The sequence below is a fragment of the Cyrtonyx montezumae genome, unplaced genomic scaffold (assembly GCF_038088225.1).
Source record: "Cyrtonyx montezumae isolate F1298 unplaced genomic scaffold, pur_monq_1.0 scaffold_13, whole genome shotgun sequence".
In the NCBI taxonomy this organism is placed as follows: domain Eukaryota; kingdom Metazoa; phylum Chordata; class Aves; order Galliformes; family Odontophoridae; genus Cyrtonyx; species Cyrtonyx montezumae.
Genome location: NW_027071859.1, coordinates 33,308,221 through 33,331,574, shown reverse-complemented (window position 1 = coordinate 33,331,574; position 23,354 = coordinate 33,308,221). Strand labels below are relative to the sequence as shown.

The following is a 23,354-nucleotide window of genomic DNA, read 5'->3' as shown; positions in this document are numbered from 1 at the left end:
GGAGTGAGACAACACAGAAGCTTCAGAAACTGCTTCTTGAATATCCAGGTTGATATGGTAGTTGCTCCAAGGTGAGACTTAACACAACTCTTTAAAAATAAATGCAAAAGGACTTTTTAACATTAGCATGGTACCTACAGGAGTTGCATATCAGCCCCAAGTATTTCACAGAACAGTGTTTGAAAATTTCTGATGATGACACCGCGTGTGAACAGCAGTATGAAAATTAAGCTATTATATGTAACAAAACAACTGCTCAGATCAGGGACAGAACAGTGAGGTGAGAAATAAAAAGCCTTTATCAAAGGAGTGGAAAAACACTATTTTCTACTGTAAGCAAGACTCATCTTTATGAGAATAAATACGCAGTGATGAAATACTCTTTATTCTTCTTGGGATATTTTTTCTTCTTCAAGGTAAATAAGAATTTCTCGATTTGCATGCAGAGGTGACAAGTTCAGGGACTTGTAACAGAGCATGTATACTGAAGAGCAAACCAGTGCTACAAACTGCAAAACAGCTTAGTTCCTGACAGAGCTGTTGAACCTAGGGGACAAAACACAAGGAACATAAAACTACATCTAAATCATCTGTATTCTGATTAAGTAGGTAGGCATACAATCCTGACGTTGCCAATGTCTTCTAATGTTACAGCAATGGAATAAAAACTTCTCCAGGGTAACACAGCTGGTATTGTTTTGATGGTTCTTGGCCTTCTTCTCATTCAAAGGAAGATGACTTTGGAGGGCTGTTTTTCAGAATAAGACTGTGTCAGCCTGGAGCACAACCTTGAAGGTTACTGTAACCACGAAAGAGCTGAGCACATATTGAAGAGACAGCCTTCAAAATCCTGGAAAGCTGGTAACAGCCTACTTCTAAGGTACACTATATGATGCATCAGTACCAGATAATCTCTTTCTGAAGTCTCCTAGCCAAACTGCACCTCAAGAAACCCCTGAAGAATCTTTATAGGTATTTAAATACCACTGTTCTCAGCCTCAATGTTCTACAGTTCTTAAAGCTGAAGACCACATTCTCTGAACTGTTTTCTTTCCTTGTTGTTCAATCTTCTACCAGAAGATGGAGAACAAACCTTTCATCACATAAAAAGCAGGGATCTTAAAACTTGTCTGCAATTTACAACTTAGAATAAGCATGTGTTAGTGCTTTTCAAATGAGTTTCCCAGGAAAGGCTATGAGAAGGAAACTAGAGGCCACTAAAGAATAGCTGGGATGAAACAAGCATTTACATCCACGCTGCATGAGGACAAAGGACAAAACTCCTAAACTGAGACTGTTGGTCAAACGGAATATTGAAGGAAAAGAACTTAAATAGTTCCTGAACTAGTTTTACATGCTAAAGACAGCTTAGTAGAAAGTGCTTATTTTAAATAAGGCTACTTCATGTTTTGAGAGATTTCAACTTCAGGTTTTCTGAAGTTTTAAACTACTATGATCAAGATGATTTTCAAAGAGTTCTAAAGAGCTAGCTAAACACTTAGATTATCTTGTCTCCCTATCACATCTCTGTGAGTCAGTCCTGTTGAATGACATATTATTCTCCAGCACCGTAACAGTAAGCCATCTTTTCCTCCCTTTCATGTTTGCCTTCAACACAGAAGCACAAACATAAGCAGCCTGTTTTCCTACTGATTTTTTAGTTGGGTTGCATCGTATGCAAAGTGGTTCTTAGACTAGAACAGAATTTACATAGAAAGGCACGGGGCATGGATATTCACTACAAACACTGGACAGAACAGCACTACCTGAAATACCACTGCCCTCACAGAACGACAAAAAAAAAAAAAAGAACCAAGGCATATTAGTATAAGGCAACAAAGATAATTTTTATTTTAGTTACTTATATCTCTGCATGGAGGGGCCATGCGATGGCTTGAGTTGGAAGGGACTTAAAAGATTACGTAGTTCCAGCCACGGGCATTTTACAACAGATTGACTCAGAACTATACCTCTAATTCACTTCCAAAACAGTTTAATTACACAAAATTGATACTAGTTAATTGAATCAGTATTTGCCTACCAGTGATTAGCATCACTATCTTAATTTTGTAGCCTACACAAGCACTGAGAGTATCAGCTCTTATGTTGCAGGTATTGTCATGAAGCATAACCTGGAACAGAACAGCAAAACTTCAGCATGTATAGAATGTAAGACTGCATTTATAAAACAAAGGATTACATAATTAAGTATTACATTTTTTCTAGCGTGTAAGTACTATGAATATTACACTTAGGATTAACAGATGATCAAAGAAAATAAATTCCCATTTTCACTTAATTTTAGCAAAACGTTTCAAGATCTTAAGTGGCCATTGTACTATTTTTACTCTGAATGCTCCTTCCAAGTTGCTTCACAACAATGTCATTAAGCAAAGCCTAGCTCTAGAAACTCAAGATATCTTTGGCTGAAGATGGAAGCTGAAGCTGCTTTAATTCTAATGGAGAGATTGACTTGAGCCTAGAAGGGAGGACTGAAGCCAAACTCTCAAATCTATTGCTTACAAGAAGATCACATTTAAGCAATTGCTTTCATTCTCATTTTCAGCAGATACAGTGCAGAACTATCCAATTCCTGCCCCCTCTCCTCTGCTTTACTAACAGGCAGCAGTTCCCATCTTCCTCAGTGTTTTTTCCATTCCTGTCAAGCACAAAATTTCAACTGCTCTATACCTGCAGAATCACAGGGGTAGGAAGGGACCTCTGGAGATCACTGAGACCAACTGCCCTGCTAAAGCAGGTTACTCTATGGGAGGAAGCCCCCAAGCAGACAACACAGGCTGCACTATCAAGTTAAAAGCAAAGCAAAAGCAAGTTAGAATTAGTGTGAATCAAATGTGTTGAGTCCAAGAACGACTCAAGTCAAGAGTGTGTGCCATTCAAAGATGCTGATGAGCAGCAGAAACTTAGAAAGTACACACCACATGAGTTTGCAGGTGACTGCTGGTTCCCCTAAGATTTCACATGATAATAGAGCAATGCAGAGCAATGCAATGCAGAAGGAGTGGATCCATACAGCAAAAGGGCTGGTGCTGACACATGGAGGACTAAACCCCTCAGGGTAGAATATGTGCCTGACCAGTAAACTCCTACAATGGAAGGAGGCTCAGCAGAGATAGGCAAGGAGGATGCACCCACGAAATTCAATGAACAATGCAGGGAGTGACTGACCACAGCTGCTGCAAAGAAACAGAGTATCTAAACACAAAGGGGACCACAGAGCAGTCTTTACTTTAGATTAACAACTCAACAGTTGAGAGGACCAGACAGCGAGCTGTTTCTTCCCAGGTTTATATAACCATAGAATCAGAGGTCCTTCCCAACCTTAATAACATCATCTAGTTAAACCATGCACCTAACAACAATACTGCCCACTAAACCATGTCCCTAAGCACTACACCCACCCCTTCCTTAAACACCTCTGTGGACAGTGACTCCACCACTTCCCTGGGCAACTGTCCCAATGACTAAACACTCTGAGAAGAAATTTTTCCTAATAACTAATCTGAACCTTCCCTGGTGCAACTTGATACCATTCTCTCCTGTCCTATTGGTAATCACCTGGGAGAAGAGGCCACCCATTCATTAAAAAGCCATGAATGTCACCCTGAGTTAACCAGACTGGCTCTGGGGGAGTGATACATGACTCAACTCAACACAAAGTATAAGAACTGAACAACTAGCAAAAGAATTCTGGGGAGAGCAGCAGACTCTCATGTTCTTTCCTGGGGAAAAGAAAGTTCTTTCCTGCCCAGAGTTGTGACAGTGAAGCAGGGAGAGACGTAATGGGCGTTACACACGTGCTGTGACCCCACTGTCCATTGCAATTGGGATACTGTACTGATATTAAACATTATACTTGCCATGTATGTAATAATTCAAAAGCCTAGTCCAGGAGGACTGGACTCTTAACACCACCAGAAGAGATCTCTCTTTGGGATAGTTTTCAACTGGCTCCAGTAACTAGATAACCTAGTAGTGCTTGAATTAGGTCGCCTGCAATCAGGCCTGATGCAGTTTTTGTTTTAATTTCATCCAAAATGCATCCAATTTCCATACTGTCAAAGTGTTCCACAGTATCAAATAATGCATGGTAAGTGGGGACAATGTTCTTTCAAAACAAACTTCTGGTCTGACCACAGCACTAATGTATAGATATTCATTAATTTGGTTTTCACAACTCTTACGGATATGCTACATTATCTGAAAACTGTCCTCTCAATCATTTATTTTATCATTCTATCTACTGAGCATACATTTAGTAACAAATATTTTTGTTATAGCATACAAATTTGAATGTTTATATACTCTTGCCTTTATTAGTGTTTCCCCTTCCACTGGGATAAGACAGTCTGTTTTGCACTCTCTCTTACACAATGGCACTGAATTATCCTATATGTTGTGCTCAGATACATAGGTATCTATCCTCAGGTACAGCTAACCATTCTTTATGGAGAACTAATGCGTTTCAGCATTAGCTCACATAATTTAGTACTAGTTTTCCAAACAATTTTAAAGGCACTCAACAAAGCAGTGATACAAAATGCTATCCATCCACAGTCCTCAGGCAATCTAACATTTTTTTTTAAATAAGCACTCTATTCTCACTATCCTCATCTTTTTCCCAGTCTGAGTTTTCAGAACAACCACGTAAAGCTGAAATGTTGCCTATCAAACCAGAACAAAGAATGAACTGCATTACAAAGACACAATTTTCTTGCAGCAATATTGCAAAAATATAAAGACACAGACCTTAGTTTTATGCTTAATCCTTACCATAAATAAAAAAGGTGTCACACAGAAACAGCAGGGAATCAGGTCCCATACAATACCTTGCAGTAACCCATAATGAAGGAAAGCAATCCTTTTGGATTTTTGAGATTTTTGAAGACAACAGTAAATTCAGACACATACTTTTTTCCAGGAAAAGTAATTGCTAAAGAACTGATAGTAACTTCTAATCAATTCTGATGTAATAACAAGAATTAGAGTACATCTGAACTCCAGTAAAGGTGATCAGCTACCCCACAATGAATGATTCACTTTCTCATTCTGTTCAACCCCCACACATTCATGCATCGATGTACTAGCAATCTATTACATAAAATAAGTTTACCGAGTATCATCCATGGAATTCACAAAACGTGAAAGTTGAGGGTAAAGACAGAAAGTCATCATAATGATGAGTTACTTCTTTAGCTCTTACCTAAAAACATCCTCACAAATAAACGTCTAGGTCTGCTTCATGGAAATCTCTTAGAAATCTCACTGTGGCTCTGCTTACCATAAATATGCACCAGCTAAACAGATGTCAAGGCTTCTGAAGATGCATGAGTGCACGGATTATTTGAACTGTCCCCTCCTTTCTTCATATTAATTTACATTATATAAGGCTTTCATAATCTTGATGTTCACAGCTACTTCACTGTAACACACCTCATGGCTGCACATCCCTGGGAAGAGACTTGCAAACTGCAAGAAGTATCTATGCAATGATGACAGGCAATAAAAGAGCTCACCCTAAAGATTAACTTCTATCTGCAACTCCTGTTACAAGTCAGTCTGTAAGGACACCAGTGCCCTGAGCCTTCAGCACACAAGCACAGGAAGTTAAACAGGCCTCTTATCCAACTGTTTATACTTCACTTGGCAGAAAAAGAAACAACAGGAAAAAAAAACCCTCAGATGTGCTTTCTTACGCACGTAACTTTCAACTGCAGCACACTGCCACTGCCCCCACAATACAGACACTAAACTAAGCCAGATAGCAGCATGCAGTTCAGATACACTTACATTTCTAAGGCAGAGTCTAAACTGTAAGAGAGTTTGAAAGAAGCATTTCTGTATATACAGAAGCAGAAAGGCTTATCCTGGGGCTCAAGCAAGGCTGCTGCAACTCTCAGAGCAATAACTGCATCATTGACTATCCCCAATAAAATACTACTACTACAAAAAAAGCGAGGATAAAAGTTGACTCTCTGTAAAGTTAATTAGCAACCATGGAGCTCTCTGTTAACAGATAGATGTTTCTCTCTCCATATTTCTCAAAGGAGCAAGCAGTTGGTATGTTTTTCATCTGGGCACACTGAACATACAGTGTGAGCTCAGACTGCTAATAATTAAGTCAAGAGGCAAGATAAAGGTTCCAATCCTCCTATTATTCTTCAGTCACTATTCTGATTAAGATTTGAAATCCAGCTAGTTTTTAAAACATAACTAGAATTGCTTAGAAAATGAATGGACATTCTGTTTATACCTACAAACTGTTTCAAAAATTATTTTAAATTTCATGAAATGACTTTATTAAGCGTCACACTTAGCCACACACAGCAGTAGAAATTACTTTTTATGCTTGCACATAGACTTTTAACACTTGGTATTCAAAATGTTCTTTCCAACCTTGTCAGCAAGTTGTCATTTCTTACTTGCATCCTTACCTGCAAGTGAGGATGGAATAGGCCTAGGCTACATTTCGCTCTCATTCAGGTCTCAACTTCATGATGCCATCCCAACCTTCATATTTTAGTGTGTCTAGTTAAAAACAATATTCAGCAGTTGGCTATTAATCAGGCATTTCTGGAATGTGGTGGGATGCTCATTACAGTCGACTTCTATCCACTGCCAGGAAATCTAATTTACCTACTCCTTAATTAACAGACTGGCATATGGACAGATTAAAAATAGGAAAACATCCAGAAATAACCATATCCGATTTGAAAATATGTGATTTCCTGGAAAATGCATGACTTGAACCTGCTCTCTTGGTCAAGTAAAGAAAGACGTTACAAATATTTCTGTAGTTAATCTGTGGGAGGTATTTGCATTAGCGGTTTTCATCAGCTGAATGCAACTTCTTCCAAGCTTCTTCATTCTGATGAGAACCTGATAATCCCTTTCCTCAGGAGGAAGGTTCCTTGTTGGCCTGTTCAGCAACATCAACCTGATATCCCAAAAGACGCCTCCATCTGATCTATGTTTCCTGTGAAAGCACAAGGCAAAGCCTACCTGATTCACAGAGACCCAATAAGTTGACACATCTTTACAGCAGTACCAACATACAGGCACTGCTTCCACGCACCAGAGAGAAAGCAAGACTGTGCTCTGCTGAACATAGTAACAGCCCACAGAACTGGGAGCTCCTGCCATATCACCAATACAGTTTGCAAAGTCTGCCCAGTACCCAAGAGCAGGACTCAATCGCTGTGCCAGTTTCAACTAGATAATAAATGCAAGATGCAGGTCTGTAGGACTTACGTATGAATGAATAGTAGCGAAGATGAAGGAAATTTCAGTATACATTTTTATCCCAGTTGTTCTCTTCATACCAAGTTATGCCTTTGTGGTTCTAAGTTTTTAACACTTTTTGTGCTCCTCCTTGTGTTTGTTCAGTTGCAAAACAGAGTACTATTGTGAGCTCTAAGCAGCAATCACAAGGCTGAGGATCTCCATACTAGTAATTTGATTTGATGCCTGATCACTAAATATACCCCAATGATTCACCAACACGGAATTCAGAGCATTAAATGCATAAATATTAAACAAAATTTTACTTATCCATCAGAATGACTTATCTCCATCGTTCTGACTAACAGAAGACAAAAAACAGTTGTACCTACTAACATTCTTTGTAATATACAAAACCCAAATTAGCTCAAATGAAAACTCTTAAAATAACATTCAGCCCAAAATACAACAGAGGTACAAGATAAAAGACTGGCATTTACCCTACAGAAATCCTGAAGGATTTTACTGTAAGAAAAAGAAGAACTTTAAGAACTTTAAAGAACTGTAAAGAACTTTAGGGAGCTACATTTCTCAGAGCAGCAAAACAGCTGCCCAGCAGTTAGGTCACGAATAACACCAGGAATCAGCATCTGGAACTAGATGGACTTTTGGCTGAGTTTTCAGGGTTACATGAGGCCCTGCAAGGACAAAAAAAAATGTTACTAGTTTAGAATGATTAAATGAAATAATCAAGGAAGAACTACATTAGTTAGGCACAAGATTTTCCTTATTCTCTCATGAAAAGATGAATTTTGCTTAGCTCCATACAAGAAACAGTGAAGTCAGAGATATTACCTACTGGAAGACTACTTATCTTATAAAAGAGGAAATGAACAAAAAGATTGATTAGAATAAACTTGCAAAAAACTAGATATGGTTGGTTGGTTTCATTTCTTATGTGTTTAGTTCAATTTTCTACTGCATCAGGCTTATTGTCATAGTAAAACTTCATAAAGCTCCATTTTGATGTCACATACACCTTTCTTTTTGAACGCCTTTGTTCTGCCAAGTGCTAGGTATTATTAGATTAACTCTTCACAAATAAAAGCACTGCTGTTCATCCTCAGTGATGAAAGATCCCAGAAGTCATACCACTGAGTTGCCTTTAATGCGTATTTGGAAAGACAAATAGAGGAGAATAGCTTCACATCACAGAAAAGCTTATTAAAACATACAACATTATGCTTTTAGCATATGCAAAGACAAACCCAATAAAACAGGTAATTGTGTCACACTGTAAATTTAAGTTTAAATAATAGGTAAAAGGTTGTTGTAAATCTCCACTTAAGAGAAGCTGATGACAATGTCTTGCCAACTTCCCTCACAAAAATGGAAGCATAATCCACTGAACTATAAGCACTCAAGGATTTGTACAGAGGCCTTTATAAGCAGTACTACAATTACAAAAGAAAAGGAAGATATAAATCAATGCCTCGAGCACTGTTTTCTGAAGACATACTTCATACATACACAAATTTGAAACTGGTTCATCAGTTCACATAGTAAAGTACAGTGAAGAAACAGTACCTTGCTGTCTCCTAATAACGGTTCCAATTTGATTCCTAATTTAGGGAAATTTTACGAAGAACCACTTACAACATACAGAATATGCATGTATAAAGCCTAGAGAAAAAAGAACTCCCATTTAAATGGCAGATATTTAATTATTATTTAAGGAAAGGCCACATGAAATTACACGACTTTCTGTCACAATGGAAATAAAGATTCTGCAAAAGAGCACTTTTTTTTTTACTGCTTCCCCCGAAGCTATGTCATTATGAACTCTCTGCTAACAAAATAACAGTAAGAAAAAAAAAGCCCAACAGTTTGTGAAACAATGGCCTGAATATTCAAATGTATGCATATCTTCCTTACAAGGGACCAAGAGATGCAACATGGACATCCTGATACAATGAGAATCCTGAACACGAGTAGTAAAAAAAATACATTTGTTGTACAGTCCTGCACAATAAACATTTTCCATATTCACTATTTTAGTGTTTTCTAAAAAGTGAATCTTGGATTGCTTTGTAACAGGGCAACTAAGTATTACTGGTATTGCTTTTAAGTGGAGTAAAAAAAGCCTGGATTTGTGGGAAAAAGTGATGGCAGAAATCTTGTAGTACAGAAAATGAATAATATATAAGTTTAATTATGGTAGCACATACACAGAATTATTACAGTCAACTACTAAGAGTAAATTCTGCAGTAAGACTTCCACATGTTCATTATTAAATAAGCAAAGGGCTCAGTACAGCAAGACGTCTCTCCATTTTTGAATGGGCAGTAAAAAAAATCAAAGATGCCATGGAGCAAAGCTAACTGTAATCCACACATCATACCCAGCGAGTAACTATTTTTGGTTGAAAGTGTTTCTTGGAAAAATGGGAGCTTGCTAAAAGGAGGGTTATCCCTAACAACTTCAGTAAAACATCAAGTCTCTTTGACTCAGCAAATACCTGCAGCATCAGGGTAACTATGACACCAGATATATATTTGCTGAACTGAAATATTTTCATCACCATGGTCACTAAGTGGAATGCTTTCTTTCAGTATCACATTTGACATCGTACATACAAAGGTGAACTTTTCTAAAAATTTGAGAATTCTATTAGTTTTTCATTTCTCTGTCTTCTGAACTACCTCTATTTGTCACACCTTCCAAAACCATCCCTTTTTTCCAAGACAGTAGCAGGAATGATACATATGTTTTACTGAAAAAAAACAAAACAAACAAAAAAAGCCACCTTAAATCTTAAATCATACGTGGACTGTCACCTTCTCACTGAATTGTCTGCTCAGAAAAGTGGAGAAAGACAAAAATACCTTTGAAAGCATGAATGGTATGTCCATTAGAAAAGGAATACATTACTTTTCACACCTAACAGAACAGGATAAATCCTAATAGTCTTAAATTCCAATGAGAGAGATTAAGTAAGACAGTAAGAAAGCCTTTAAAGGCAAGGTTAACAGAACTAAAACACATCATCTATAGTGTTTTCAAAATCTTTCTTACCTGAAGTTTTTGAGAATGGGTTAAATAAGCTTTTGTAGTTCTAGTTTATCAAAACCAAATCCTGCTTTGAACTTGTAATCTAGATGACTGAAACCTCTTCCAGATCCACATTCCAAATACAGCTAGTTCAAAAGGAAAGTTTTCAAAACTTAAACACAGCATCACAATGACCGCTCTTGCCTAAGTTCTACCTCTTTTTAAGGAGTTGTTAGTGCAGAAGAAAATTTATTTACAATCAAGAATAAAAAATGATTCCTTTTTTACACTGAAAGCAATGTATAAAAATTAGTTTCTATAACAGCGTGTTAAGGACTATTTTTTGCCAACAAAATGAGTTTAAGATTCCTCCCCACTCACCCAACATTAATGTTAAAAGGCTGTACTAAAGCTCAGTCCTTTTTCATAAACAAGCTGTAGAGAACACAGACATCTAAAACTAACTGCACCAGGTCTAGTTGTTTGAATAAGCTAATCAATAACTGGGTTACAATTCAAATAATCCACAAGAAATTACGTTTCATAAGATGATTAGACTTGAGCTATAATATAACTTGTTAAGTGGATGTGACACAAGCAGAACACGCGGTGAACTAAGTACCCTGCCTGAACATCTTAGCTATCCCAGCAAAGTCCATGTGTATCACACCTCTGAAGTTCTTATGTTCAAACATACTTGACTAGAATCATCTACACCAAAACAAAAGCAACGAGAGAACATGTACACACTGACATGACTCAAGTACTTCTGCTACTACTGCGGATAAAACAAGATTAATTATGGTCAATGGTTAGACTTATCCTAAACAGGAAAGTGTTCTCTAAACACATATGCATTCTATGCAGATATACACTCCTACTGTATTTATTTTAAACCCTGACTCTTATAGTGTAACTTAAAGATCAGGAAGTGCCTTTTTGCAGACCAGTAAGGCAGTAAGTGGTTCAGTGTGTCAGGACCTACAGAGATGTAGAAGCTCAAACATACCTGAAACAGTTCGAAGTCTGAATGAGATGTGACAGATTACAATCGCTTTTCTTTACACACTTGGAAATCTGTGTGGGATACCAGAGTTGAAACGATTTTGCTTTCTAGCAGATGTATGCACTTCCTGAATGGCAGATTATCTGGAGGTCACAGGTACAGATGTAAAAGAGAAAGCCTAGGAGTTGCTATGCAAATCTTACCCTCAAAGTGGTATTAAATGGAAATAAAAATGTCAGCTGTGAGATGAGAAGAAATACAGCAAAGTTGAAGTGTAAAGACAGAAACTTCCTAACAGTGCTCAATGCCAAAACCACACTTTGGACTCAAAAGAAAACACTTAAAAGAAACATGGAAGTCAGCTATAGCATTAGGATATGCTCAAAAAAAAAAAAAAGACAGAAACCTGGTTATACAGGAAAGCGTTGAAGTGAAAGCTCAATAAGCAGCATGACAACAAAGCCTTCCACAGAACAGAGCCCAGGGCAGCGATGGTCAATGCACAGAAACGTGTGTGTGGTTTTTGCCTATCAGTGAAGAGCTTCACCTGACCAGCATCCATCTGCTCGTACACCAAAAAAGCTCACTGCATTCCAGGAGTGCAGGACTGTATAGTGTAAAGATCATAGTTAGCTGCTGAGTTGAAAAAAAAAAAAAAAAGAACCTACCTACAGATTTGATTAAGAGTTTGGTGAAAGCTGTCAAGAATAAGCAATGAGGTGTTCTACTAAAAGAGCACCTGAAATTTTGCTGACAGTTTCTTTTTTTTGCTGCTGGCGAACACCGATCTTATGGTCACATCAGGAGGAAGGGCATCACAACTGCAGGTGATTGATGAAACAGCAAAGAAGCCCTTCAAAGACTGTTGAGGTCTTTATATGTACAATGACTCCTGGTAAGAGATTGTGCTCTAACTCCTACAGGAAAAAAATAAAGAAGCCTTAGTGAAAACCTCCTTTGTCATTGGATTAAGACACACTAGGTTGAGATAAATCCAGAATTCGTAGCTGAAAGGTTTAAAACAGGCTTTATTTCAACTTCTATGTTCAGAACTGAAGACTATTTCTGTCACCTTGAATCTGAAGAGGAAGCTGAGAATATGGAGACTAAAACTGAGGAAGATAACAAGAATAAAGATAATGACAGCATCCTAACATTGGGAAGAACATGTGATGTATAAAAACTGAAAACCAAAAGCAATAAGATGATTAAAGTAACCTCCATTACAGACAAATCATTAGTGATTACCTGTAAACAGTACACAATAAATTCAAAGTTTTCACTAATGATCATCAGATTATTATAACCCAACATCAGTAAAACGTAATCTAGCACGACACAACACAGTGGGGAGTATGACCTTACAGTATTAGGGGCGGACCAGTACACCAAGTGGTCCTCAATGAATACATCAGTAAACTACCAAGCAGCAACTGTATACACTTACAGGGAGAGGTAACATCAATTAAAAAGCAGGATTTCTTTTTCTCACTTTAAATTGAGCAGCAAAGTCCCCTTTCTTCCCCTCCAAAGTTCTCCACTAGCACTTAGCTTTTGCTACTAGTGTTAAGACAACCCTAGGCTGACAGTCAGTAATGAATGAGCAGGCTATCGTGGAAGTACATTAACATGTCATACCAAAGGCTAAACTCACATGTTAGCATATTTTAACACATGATTTTCTCACAATAAGCAGATAATAGTGGTAAGATAACCAGTAGATGAAACAAAACATATCAGCAGAGTTATTGTGGACAGCACAACAGCTCTGATTCTTTTCATATTTTTAATGTTATGTTAAAAATATTGTTATCGCAATTTATTGACAACTTGCATGTTAGTACAACAAACCTGATGGTCTTACAGCTTTGGAAGGTATGTACTGCCCAAAGAAATAACGAGAAGGAAGAAAAAAAAGCAAAACTCAGAAGCAGATTCAGAAAACATTAGTCAGAAAGAGGTAAGACTAGTAAGGTCCAAGATGAAATGTACCAACTATAGAAAGATACTCCGAATAAGATACTCCATGATTTAACACCAGATTAGCCAGAAAATAAATTTTGTTACCTGTTTGGTTTTAAAGAAAATAAAGATTACAGTGGGCAGTGAAAAATAGCAAAGGTTCCTCTATTGGCTATACCCACTGGCATCATGTTTCCTCTAGCTCTAAGGGGAATAAAAAAATCATTTTGCTCTTTTGTAACGGAATACAGATGGGCATCAGCAGATAGGAATCAGCAGATACCCTTAAAGAACAATGCTGGAGAAGAATGTAATAGGCTACCACACGGTGATGAGAACACCACTCTCTTCAGACCATTCCAAACTCCTGCAAATTCACACTTTCCATTTACAGCTACTACTGCTGAACATACTTGCTTTGGCAGTTCTAGTCTGCACACACTCTTTGTGACAACCTAACTGCTGTGGACTTGCTAGCTTCCAAGCTGCAACAGAAGAGTATGACTCACAATTAATAAGGCATTTTACACACATTCATAACAACGTGAATTTTGCTTGATAACAACTAAAAATAACGTGCTCTAGTGGTAAACTAAAACCAGAATGAATGATTATCCAAGTTCCGTGTCGTTATTTCATGCCTAGAAACTAAGCATGAAGAAAACCATGCAGGTGAAATCACACCAAGGCAAACACTAGAAAACTTCCTCTGTGCTACACTTCCAGACTTCCAAGGCTGTCTGTTTTGTATGTATGAGCAGTCAAATTATTTTTTAACCATACTTATCCAAAGACTTGATCCTAGAAATCATGGCAGAAGCCCATAAACTATCATTTAAAACACAGATTTCTGAGAGGATTTTTACCACGATATGATTTTTCTCATAATCTGTCAAGCAGCACAAGCTAAGCAGTTCAGCCTACTCTATGAACCATAGGTGCTATTTTGTGCTAGCCCCAGTAAAGGACTGAAGCAGAAGCTGAGCAAGTAGTATTTTGGCACCATCAGCATAGGTGAAGGTATGTAAAAATCTGTTGAAGTGGTGTGAAAAATGCCCAGCCAACATGACTGCTACTCACGTGAAGCATCTTGCAGATGTGGCACTGAGGGATACAGTTAGTGGGCATGGCGGTGACAGGTCAATGGTGGGACTAGGTGAACTGAGACATAGCAGAATGATTAAGGTTGGAAAAGACCACTGTTTAGACCTCAGATTAAAGAGAAGTCTTTCAACACAGAACAGCATGTCTCAACTCCCAGTGTTACACATCACGATGCTTGCACACAGCACTAACAAGTTCAGCCTTCCTACTCTCTTGGTACAGAGGTGACAGCGACATTATCGAAGAGCACAGATTCTTATCTAAGTCAATTCTGTGTATCTTTTTTGGTGCAGAGACTTGTTTTTTAAAGGTGTACATTTCAGAAAGAACCAGGCCTCAGAATGGACTTCTGTTAACAGCCATTACAATAATAATAGTATGAGTTTTTGCTCAGTGCGAAAATCAATCAAACCTCACTAAGTAGCTCACTAAGTACACGTGATCATAATTCAACTGGAAAAGCTGATTCTAACACCAGTAATCTACTTGGTTCCAGAAAGGTGTCTGCATTCCCACTTGGCCAAGCATGTCTGCCCACAAGCAGCTCATTCAGTTGTAAGCCCAGGCCAGAGGAGATTTCCACCTCACCACTATGAATCTAAGCAAGCCACCACAAAGACCAGACAGACTGAGAACACAGTGATGTGAGCCAATATAAACCACTCTTGTTTCTGGGCATCCACACATTCTACTCAAGTACAGTACGACAAATTTTGATGAAAGAGAGCCTAGAATGCAAGTCCTGTATGAATGAAATCAAACCTGAGAAGGTAATGTGCTCAAAGTGCTCGGCAGTGGATCTCCCTGGTTACCAAATAGTAGTGCCCAGCTACTGCTGAAGTGACAGTCAAGCAAGGCACCCCACAATGGCTTCCACCAGGAATAAGCTCATTCAGAGAAGATAATGAAGCCACAGACAAGATCAAAACCCATCTCTGAATTCACAATCACCCATTCCACCTTCTACAACTCGTCCACGCGCCATGGATGGCTGACAGCAATGTATAAACAGACAGCAATGTGTAAGCAGATGTTACTGCTGTTATCAAATACAGTGACCGTTAAAACCAAGACTAAAGCTACGGAAGAAGTTGGGGAGAAATTCAGCACCCCAAGGCTTGCTTTACACGGCGTCATGCCCATCGTCAGCTGAAAAAGGACACATCGGAGAAAGGAGGGCAACACACAAGCTAAGATGGAGCAGCGGCGCTTCCAGCAGCCGACAGCTAAGTTTTGTTGGGTGAGGGATGCTGCGGGGTCAGCAGTTCAGCAGCAGCACCTGCAGCAGCAGGCCGCGGGGCCTCGGGAAGCGGGCGGCACATCGCACCTCCACGCAGCGGTGCTCCAGGCAGCCCTCGTCCCCCCTTCCCGAGTGCGGGGAGGGCAGCACCGCCGACCTTCAGACCTCCAGCCGTCACCGGAGCCTTAAGTTTAGTCCCCCCACCGCTTCCTCTCATCCCGGATACCAGCGGCTCCGGATCGCCGCGGGCTACGAGATAACGCACCGAGCGGCGGAGGGCCCCGAGCACCTGGGCCGCGCCGCCGCTTCCCCCCAGCGGTGGAGCCGGGCCCCCAAGCCGCCGCCCCCCTGGGAGGAGGGGTGCGGGAAGACAGGGGACGCGGGGTGGCGGGGGGGAGGGGGTCCGTCCGCCGCCGCCGCCAGGAACAAAGGGCCCTGGGCTGAGCCGAGCCGTAGAGCGCAACAAAGGGGCCTGGAGACCGCGAGACGCGGGGCGGCCGCCGGGGAGGGGAGAAGGCGGGGGCAGGGGAGCGCGGGCCGGCCGAGCGGCTCCGGGCGCAGGGGGCGGGCCGCCCGCCCTCAGCCCGCAGCATCAAGCGGGGAGCCCGGCCCGACTGCCCGCGGCAAACCGCCGCCCCGGACCGACGGCTGCCCGTTCCTCCGGACGGAGCCAAGCCACCGCCGGGCAGGGCCTCGCGCAGCCCCCAGCACCGGCGGCCTCCCCGCAGCAGCGCGCTCGGAGCGGGGGAAGGGAGGAGAGGAGGGCGGCCTGACCTGGCAGAGCTGCTTGCAGTACTCGGTGGCCGCTTGCACGGCGGGCTCGGCGCTCTCCCGCAGCCCCGTCTCCAGCTCCAGCAGCCGCTCCCGCAGGCGTCGCAGCTCCAGCAGGTCGCCGCCGGGGCCGCCGCCGCTCTCCTGTTCGGCCTCCTCGTCCGCCATCTTCGCACCCCGCTCCGTCGCGTACGCAGCCCCCCCCTCTCCCTCTCTCTCAGCCTCGGCCGCCCGCCCCCCCCCTTTCGCAGCTCTGTTCTGCGTCACGTGATTACACAATGCCACGTTCCGGGGAGGGGTCACGTGCCGGAGAGAACGGGTAGGGGGGAGCGCGCGCGCACTCCCCATCCCCCGCGCCGCGGGGTTCGGTTAGGGAGGGGCAAGAGCAAGAAAGGGGGAGCGCGCGCGCCTCCGCGCGTCACGTGACGACTGCGCCACGCCCCCTCCAACGGCCGTGCGGCCACGTGACGGCGCTCCCCGCCCTCCCGCCGATTCGTTTTGGCGGCAAATGGCGGTGCTCGCGGCCTTGCCGCTTCCCTCGAGCCTCGGAGGCGGCGATGGCGGGTGCGTGGCGTGAGTGCGCGAGGGCTCCTTCCGTCTCGACGGCTGCCGGTGCTGCGTGGCTTTAAGTGCGGCTGTGCCTTGCCCTTTGTGCCCGTTGAGGGCTCTGCAGGGTGGGAAGCATCGAGGGCTGGGGTTGATCTCCTTAGGACAAGCCCTGCTCCTCCGAAGTTAGCAGAGAAAGCACTAATAGGTTTGCACGCATTCCTTGCTGCCAAGCTGCGTGTTACATACTCAGTCCTAATGAGCAATGTGAGTACTAGTAACGGCTGCACAAAAGTCTCCTTACTCTTTCTGAATCACTTAGTTTATCCATATGAGCTAGAATTGCATCTCCTCTGGATAACTCCTCCAGTCCTGTGTTGCGCTGTTTGTATTTAGTTTCACTTACAGGATGAACCACAATAGCCAAATTCCTATTCATAGGTGCCATTGTTTTAGTTTGCTGCCTCGTTTCCTCCTTGTACAGAGGGTTTTCAGTGTTGAGCCCAGGCCAAGAAGGAGAAACGCGGAATATGAGGTTCTTACACAAAAGATAAGCATGCAGAGGTGGTAGAGTAAGGACAGTAAGGACTGTTTTATTTTCATCGGGATCAAGTGGAAAGGAGCCGGTCCTTCAGCTGTCCTACTCCCAACAGGACTCACACAAAGGCCTCCAGAGGTCTTATGAAGGGGAGTGTTCCTGTTTTTAATCATAGTTCAGAGGAAGTTAATTACTAGACTTCCACCCCTGAGACCAGAGGTGGAGTTAGTAAGCAGAAGGAGAGACCACAAGCGGCCATGAATGTCTGTGAATAAGGGTCAGGTTGCCCTTTTTCTGACAATGATGAAAATATGACGACTGCTACTAAGGCGTGTAGCAGTGTCCTAAAAGAGAGTTAGAAAGACCAGGTTCAGAGCTGCAACGCTCATCCTGTCTTTGAACAGAAGCTACAGTGCAGTAGATGCAGCTTGTGGAAAGGACGTGCAGGTTCCTGAAGATGACAGGAACAAAGGAGATTGCTCAGAGAAGGTAGGCTTTTCACATACCTGCTATCTTTACAAATTTGTGGGGTAAATAATGAGACTAAAAAAAGTGTGAATATAAAGCTTAGGAGACTGACTGTTGAAAGGGAAATACAGTTAAGGAAGGCATTTGTTATATTGAAAAATAAAAAAGACAAGCAGAAGAGGCAGAAGTCTCTGGGTATTGAATCCACAGGGGAGAAGAGTCCAAGGAATTAAAATAGGATAGAGACTGTGAGAACAGAGAAAAGATGGAATGCTGAGAAAGACCTGAGTTTTATACCAGCACAAAGATGAAATTTTTTGTTAAGAAGAATTGACAGGCTTATTACTAGAGGATGCCAGAAATATAGATTTAAGATGGGGACTTATAATGGTAAAGATTCCTCATTGTCAAAAATTCATTTGGGATTCAGGTGTGCTCTCCCCCACTCTTGCCACTTGACTAACTCATTGTATACCCACAGTGTTGTGCTTTCCTACAGCCATGTCTCAATTCCCATGCGCCAGAAAAGTCTCTTGTAAAAAGAGGATGCATGTCTTAACAGATCTTCAGGTACTTTGGTTGTATGTTTTGCGATGCTGATTGTGGCTGGAGAAAGGGTTGTCTTACGTAAAATAACAGTGAGAGGGCTTTGAAAATTCTATATAGCTGACACCTGGGAGGAGGACTATCAGCTCTTCCAGGGAGAATGGCGAGGCAGCAGGGAACAACTCTGATGTTTGTGTATCTGTGGAACCCAAGCAAGAAAACTGTAGTGGCTAATTTTTAAAACTAGGTCCTTTAATAATGCCAGAAGATATGACAGAGTAGAATTTAGGACAGGAGCACAAATAATAAGTCACTTAAAGTGTTATGGAGGTAAAATTGATTGGGGATTAAAATTTGCAATGTGATAGATTTTAAAGAAAAAAAAAATGATAAAAAAGTTAAAGAAGAATTTGTTGAGTCAGTATTGGAAAAAGATAGCAAAGAGTTTCTGTTAGATGAACATGTGCTAGAGACATTTCAGCTCAAGTCTGGAGAGAAATAGTTTTCATAAGATTATTAGGAAAAATACTTAGAGCAGAACTAGGTTGATAACAGATTTTTAATTACAAATGTGAAACTTGGAGAAGTTAAGGGAATGAGTTAATGACGACAGCGTCATTTAGGTGGTCTTGGACTTGTGTGTGGGGAAGGCTTGGCATCTGTAAAATGTCTGCAGAAAACGTATCTGAAATTCATATCTCAAACAAGAGGGATGGTTGGTCACAGCTGGATAAATAGCTGCTTCAAAAGGGTTATTGAGAACAATCGGAAGCTTGAAGGGAATGGAACAAAATGATTGCTTATAAAAGTATTAAGGAAGGTAAGAATAAAGTGAGAATTGTCAGAAGCCCAGCTGAGTTTCCTTACAAAGGAAATTAAAGCAGGGGCTAATGAGAAAGAAGATATGAAAATGAATGTTTCCACATTTGAGATGAAAGCAAAAAACCTATCACATACCCATCTGAGACATCAGAAGATATTTATTCAGCCAGAAATTTCCATTAATGATATAGATACAAAAATATGAGCTGTAATAATGAAATTTGCTGATGACACAAAATAGTGAGACACTTTCAATAAGGGAGGGATCGAGATTGGATGACCTTGAAATCCTAAATAATAGAATGGGATTAATTTTAAAAACGTAAAGTACAAGGAGACTGATAGCACCGCTTTCTCCACAGTGAGGAACTCATCAGTTAGAGGTGACAGTGAGTGGAAAGTGCTCATTGTATTAGTTGAGGATGACCAAGCCATAGATGTGCTCTGTCCATGAAAAAAAAAAAAAGGAAGCTTGTAAAATCATATGACTTGACAGGTCAGATATTTCCATTAGATATTGCAGGTAAAAATAAAACATCTAGCTCATGTGAAACAATTTGTGCAATCCTGGTCCCTATTGGTCAGGAAAGATAAGATTGCTCTGCAGGTGGTGCAGAGAAGGGCGCTAGGGATTATAAGTAGAATGGAGAGTCTCTTTTATGAGAGGAGAATATAAATCGTTCTTTTAGCTCAGTGAAATAAAACGAGAAAAGAAGTGTGATTTTAGTCTAGAAACACTAAAATGTCAGACAAAAGCTTTTCAAGCTGAAGAATGGTACTGGGTGAAGAAAACTGCTGAAAACATTGGGACAGGCTTAACTGTCATGTTAGACAATACATACTGCTGTTTCCAGGGTGCCAACTTTGTTTGTCCGCAGCATTATAAAAGAAACTTTGTGAGATAGTCAAACGGTAGGTTTGCAGTAGAAAAGATCTACTCATGAAAACTGAGTGCAAATGAGATGTGAACTCTGAAAGGAGAAGAAAATTGATCCCATGTATTCATATCTTCTTTACTGATACTGGCTGGGGGCATTTTCACCCATATTCAAAACCACCTGTGTAAAGTGATATAGTAATGTGAGCGAAGCAGTCTAAATCCGGAGAAGATTTAGATTAGACCTGAGGAAGCATTTCTTTTCTGAAAGAGTGGTCAGGCACTGGAATGGCCTGCCTAGGGAGGTGGTTGAGGCACCATCCCTAGCGCTGTTCAAGAAGCGTTTAGATGAGGTGCTAAGGGATTTGATTTAGTAGTTGGGTAGGGATAGTGATAGGAGGATGGTTGGACTAGATGATCTTATAGGTCCTTTCCAACCTTATGAACCTATGAACCTATAAATATTGCCCAGCAGGAAGAAGAAAATGCATGCAGAGTGTTTCCAACGTGAGATGGAGTGAGGAAAGGAGAACGTTTTTGCAACATCTTTCAGACTGCATAGAGAATCCCTCTTTCCAGCGGAACAGAATTACTGAAGAGGGAGGACAGAACATTTCCACACACAGCCCAGATCATGGATTGAGCTGTTTTCTCAGAAGAGAACCTCTCAAATTAGTTTTAGAGCTATCTGAAAAGGGAGGGGAGGGGTTACATTCTCATTTTAATACAAACCTTAATACTATTACCTGCAATTAATGGTGTATTTCTAGCTTTCCATTGTCTTTTCTGTTTATCATTTTCCATTGTTCGCTGACTGATGTACACTGCCTGCATGTTCAATAAGTTCTTGCTGAGTTCTAGCTGTAAACTGAATGAATTACTGAAAGAAATGCTGTCCTGGAGACTGACATATTTTCCCATCACTGTGCTATTTTCTTCATTCCCTTCCCCGCTTTGCAAGATAAGCATTTAAATTAGGATGGCTCCACAGAGACCTTTTTTTTCTTTTTAAATTTTGTATGTAAGAACTGGATCTTCTTCATGAGTGCAGGAAAAAAAAGCTTCACTGACCATCAGGATAGGACAGTTCTTGTGAAAACTTTGTGGGGAGGAAGGGAAGGTTTAAAATAATGACTGTCAATATTCTGCTAAAGCTGAAAGATGCAGATGTGAGATTAATTAAAAGAAATTGTGTTTGCTTTATATTCATTTTGATCTGCCTTCTTTATTCCTGATTTTGCATTTTAGCTCTTTTATGATCAGTTTATTACCTAGTAGTGGCACACAGCTTTTTGCTGTGATGAAACATAAAAATGCTTCTTGAGAGTGCATTTTACAGTAACGTAGTTATTTTCAAAAAGGATGTCTTTGATTTTTTCAGCAAATTAATAACTGAGTATCTTTGGTGTAACACAGATCTGTGCATCAGTAGAAGGAAAAAAGAGGTGCGTCCTGCAAAGGGCAGGTGTAGGCAAAGGGATGGATTTTAAACAAGGGTAGTGTAAGTACCCTGTAATCCCTTACCCTTCTCTTCCTGATGATGAACTGCATGTACTGCCTGTTACAGCAATATTGATTGCAATCAGGTGATGAAGCCGTTGCACAGAGAAAGAAACCACTGCAGTGAAAATGAAAAGATGGAAATGTAATGAATTCTTGATTCAGAAATGATTTATTGGAATAAAATGAAAAAGTCATTCTTATAGCTGAGAGGTAGTCATGGGAATAACAGAAATGCTGAAAGAATATCACCATTTTAAAATAAAATCCATTTCAAACTACATATTTATCTTCAACAGCATTCCTGTACTTTTCATCAACATTCCTTATGCTGCAAATTTTCCTCTCTCCCAGCCTTAGCTTTACTTACAATTAATCCACTGGTATTATAGTGATGGAGATTCTTGCTGGAATGCATTAACTTCCTCCTTTAAATCCCCCCTGAGGCAAGCCACTTGAAAAATATTTCCTTTGTCTAGGACACACAGTTTAGTAGCTCTCTTCTTACAGTGAGATAGCAATTCTTTTGCAGTGATTTATGCATACTATTGAAATAGAAAAACTGCATTAAATTATGCTGCATTAAAAGATCTGAGACACACATTCCATTACTTAGGCGCAATTGCAGGAGGAAAAATGTAGGTCTGATCCTGTTGCCATTTAAGCCCGTGCTTACAAAAAAAAAACATTGAACTGAGATGTAACATTATTAGGAGTCAAGTAACTGTTCACTTACAGAGGCCAAGGGAATTACCTTTCCAACTGCTGATGCCTGTGTACACACATGCATCTTTTTTGTTTCTATTAGACGAACAAAGTTGCATTGTGCTCTTTCAAGATAATAAGAGTCGGGACTCCTGGAGGGAAGATTCTGCAGCCTCTGAAATAGCCTGTCTCACTGCTGAGCAATCCCGATGGCTTGACCGTGTTTGTAAAACGCAACTTAAACCTCTGCTGCAAACGGATCTGATCTATCTCCTTCCTTTAGTTGTCACAGTGGAACAATGGCCACCAAATCTTTTATGACAGCCATCTGCACTTTGAAGTGCTGCTGTAATGTTCCACCTTACTCCCTTCGTTTCTAAGTTTTACTGCTTTATTTCCAAGCCATCCAAATCTTATTCCTTCAGCTGACCTCACAATTGCTGTTTCCTAAGCATTTTCTGTTCTCTATCTCATCTGGTTGATTTTAAGCTACCTCTTCAATTTTTTTTAGGTTCATTTTTAATGCTACTTCCGTCCTTCAAAACATTTTGCAACTTTTCCCAATCTAATGTCATCACCAAACTATGGAAGCACACCCATTTGTCGTTTGAGGCATAAATGGAAGCAGTAAATAAAACTGTTCTCAGGACAAATTCCCCTGGCTGTTCTCAGGAGAAACCTTTATAGGATGACAGCAAACTGTCAATTATGGCACTTTGGGAACAGTTTTTCAACTGTTGCACATAGCAGGCTGCTGACTGGCTCTGAATATGCTGTCTTAACTTACTTAAGAAGATGCTATATAGAACAAAAGCTCCTCACTGTCGAGAGGCATCATACTGGCTATTTCCCACTTACTTGCTAGGGCAATTATCCTGTCAGAGGAGGAGATTAGCTTCAATTGATATAAATCATTTCTTGACAAGCCCATTTCAACTTTTTTAATTATCATCACAGTTGTCCAGGTATTCAAAT

General features: G+C 40.7%; 1 protein-coding gene across 2 annotated transcripts in view; it reads right to left on the bottom strand.

Moving 5' to 3' along the window:
* ZNF292 (zinc finger protein 292) overlaps window positions 1-16,626 on the bottom strand; it is a 57,959-nt gene extending 41,333 nt beyond the window's left edge. Inside the window, exon 1 of one of the 2 annotated variants that reach the window (XM_065730994.1) lies at window positions 16,381-16,626. In XM_065730994.1, coding sequence (XP_065587066.1) covers window positions 16,381-16,545 — 165 coding nt within the window. In that variant the 5' untranslated portion in view covers window positions 16,546-16,626. Of the gene's footprint in view, window positions 1-5,811; window positions 5,828-16,380 lie in introns of those variants that run through there. The other variant, XM_065730996.1, reaches the window with a different exon arrangement.
* Between the last annotated feature and the right edge of the window lie 6,728 nt (window positions 16,627-23,354).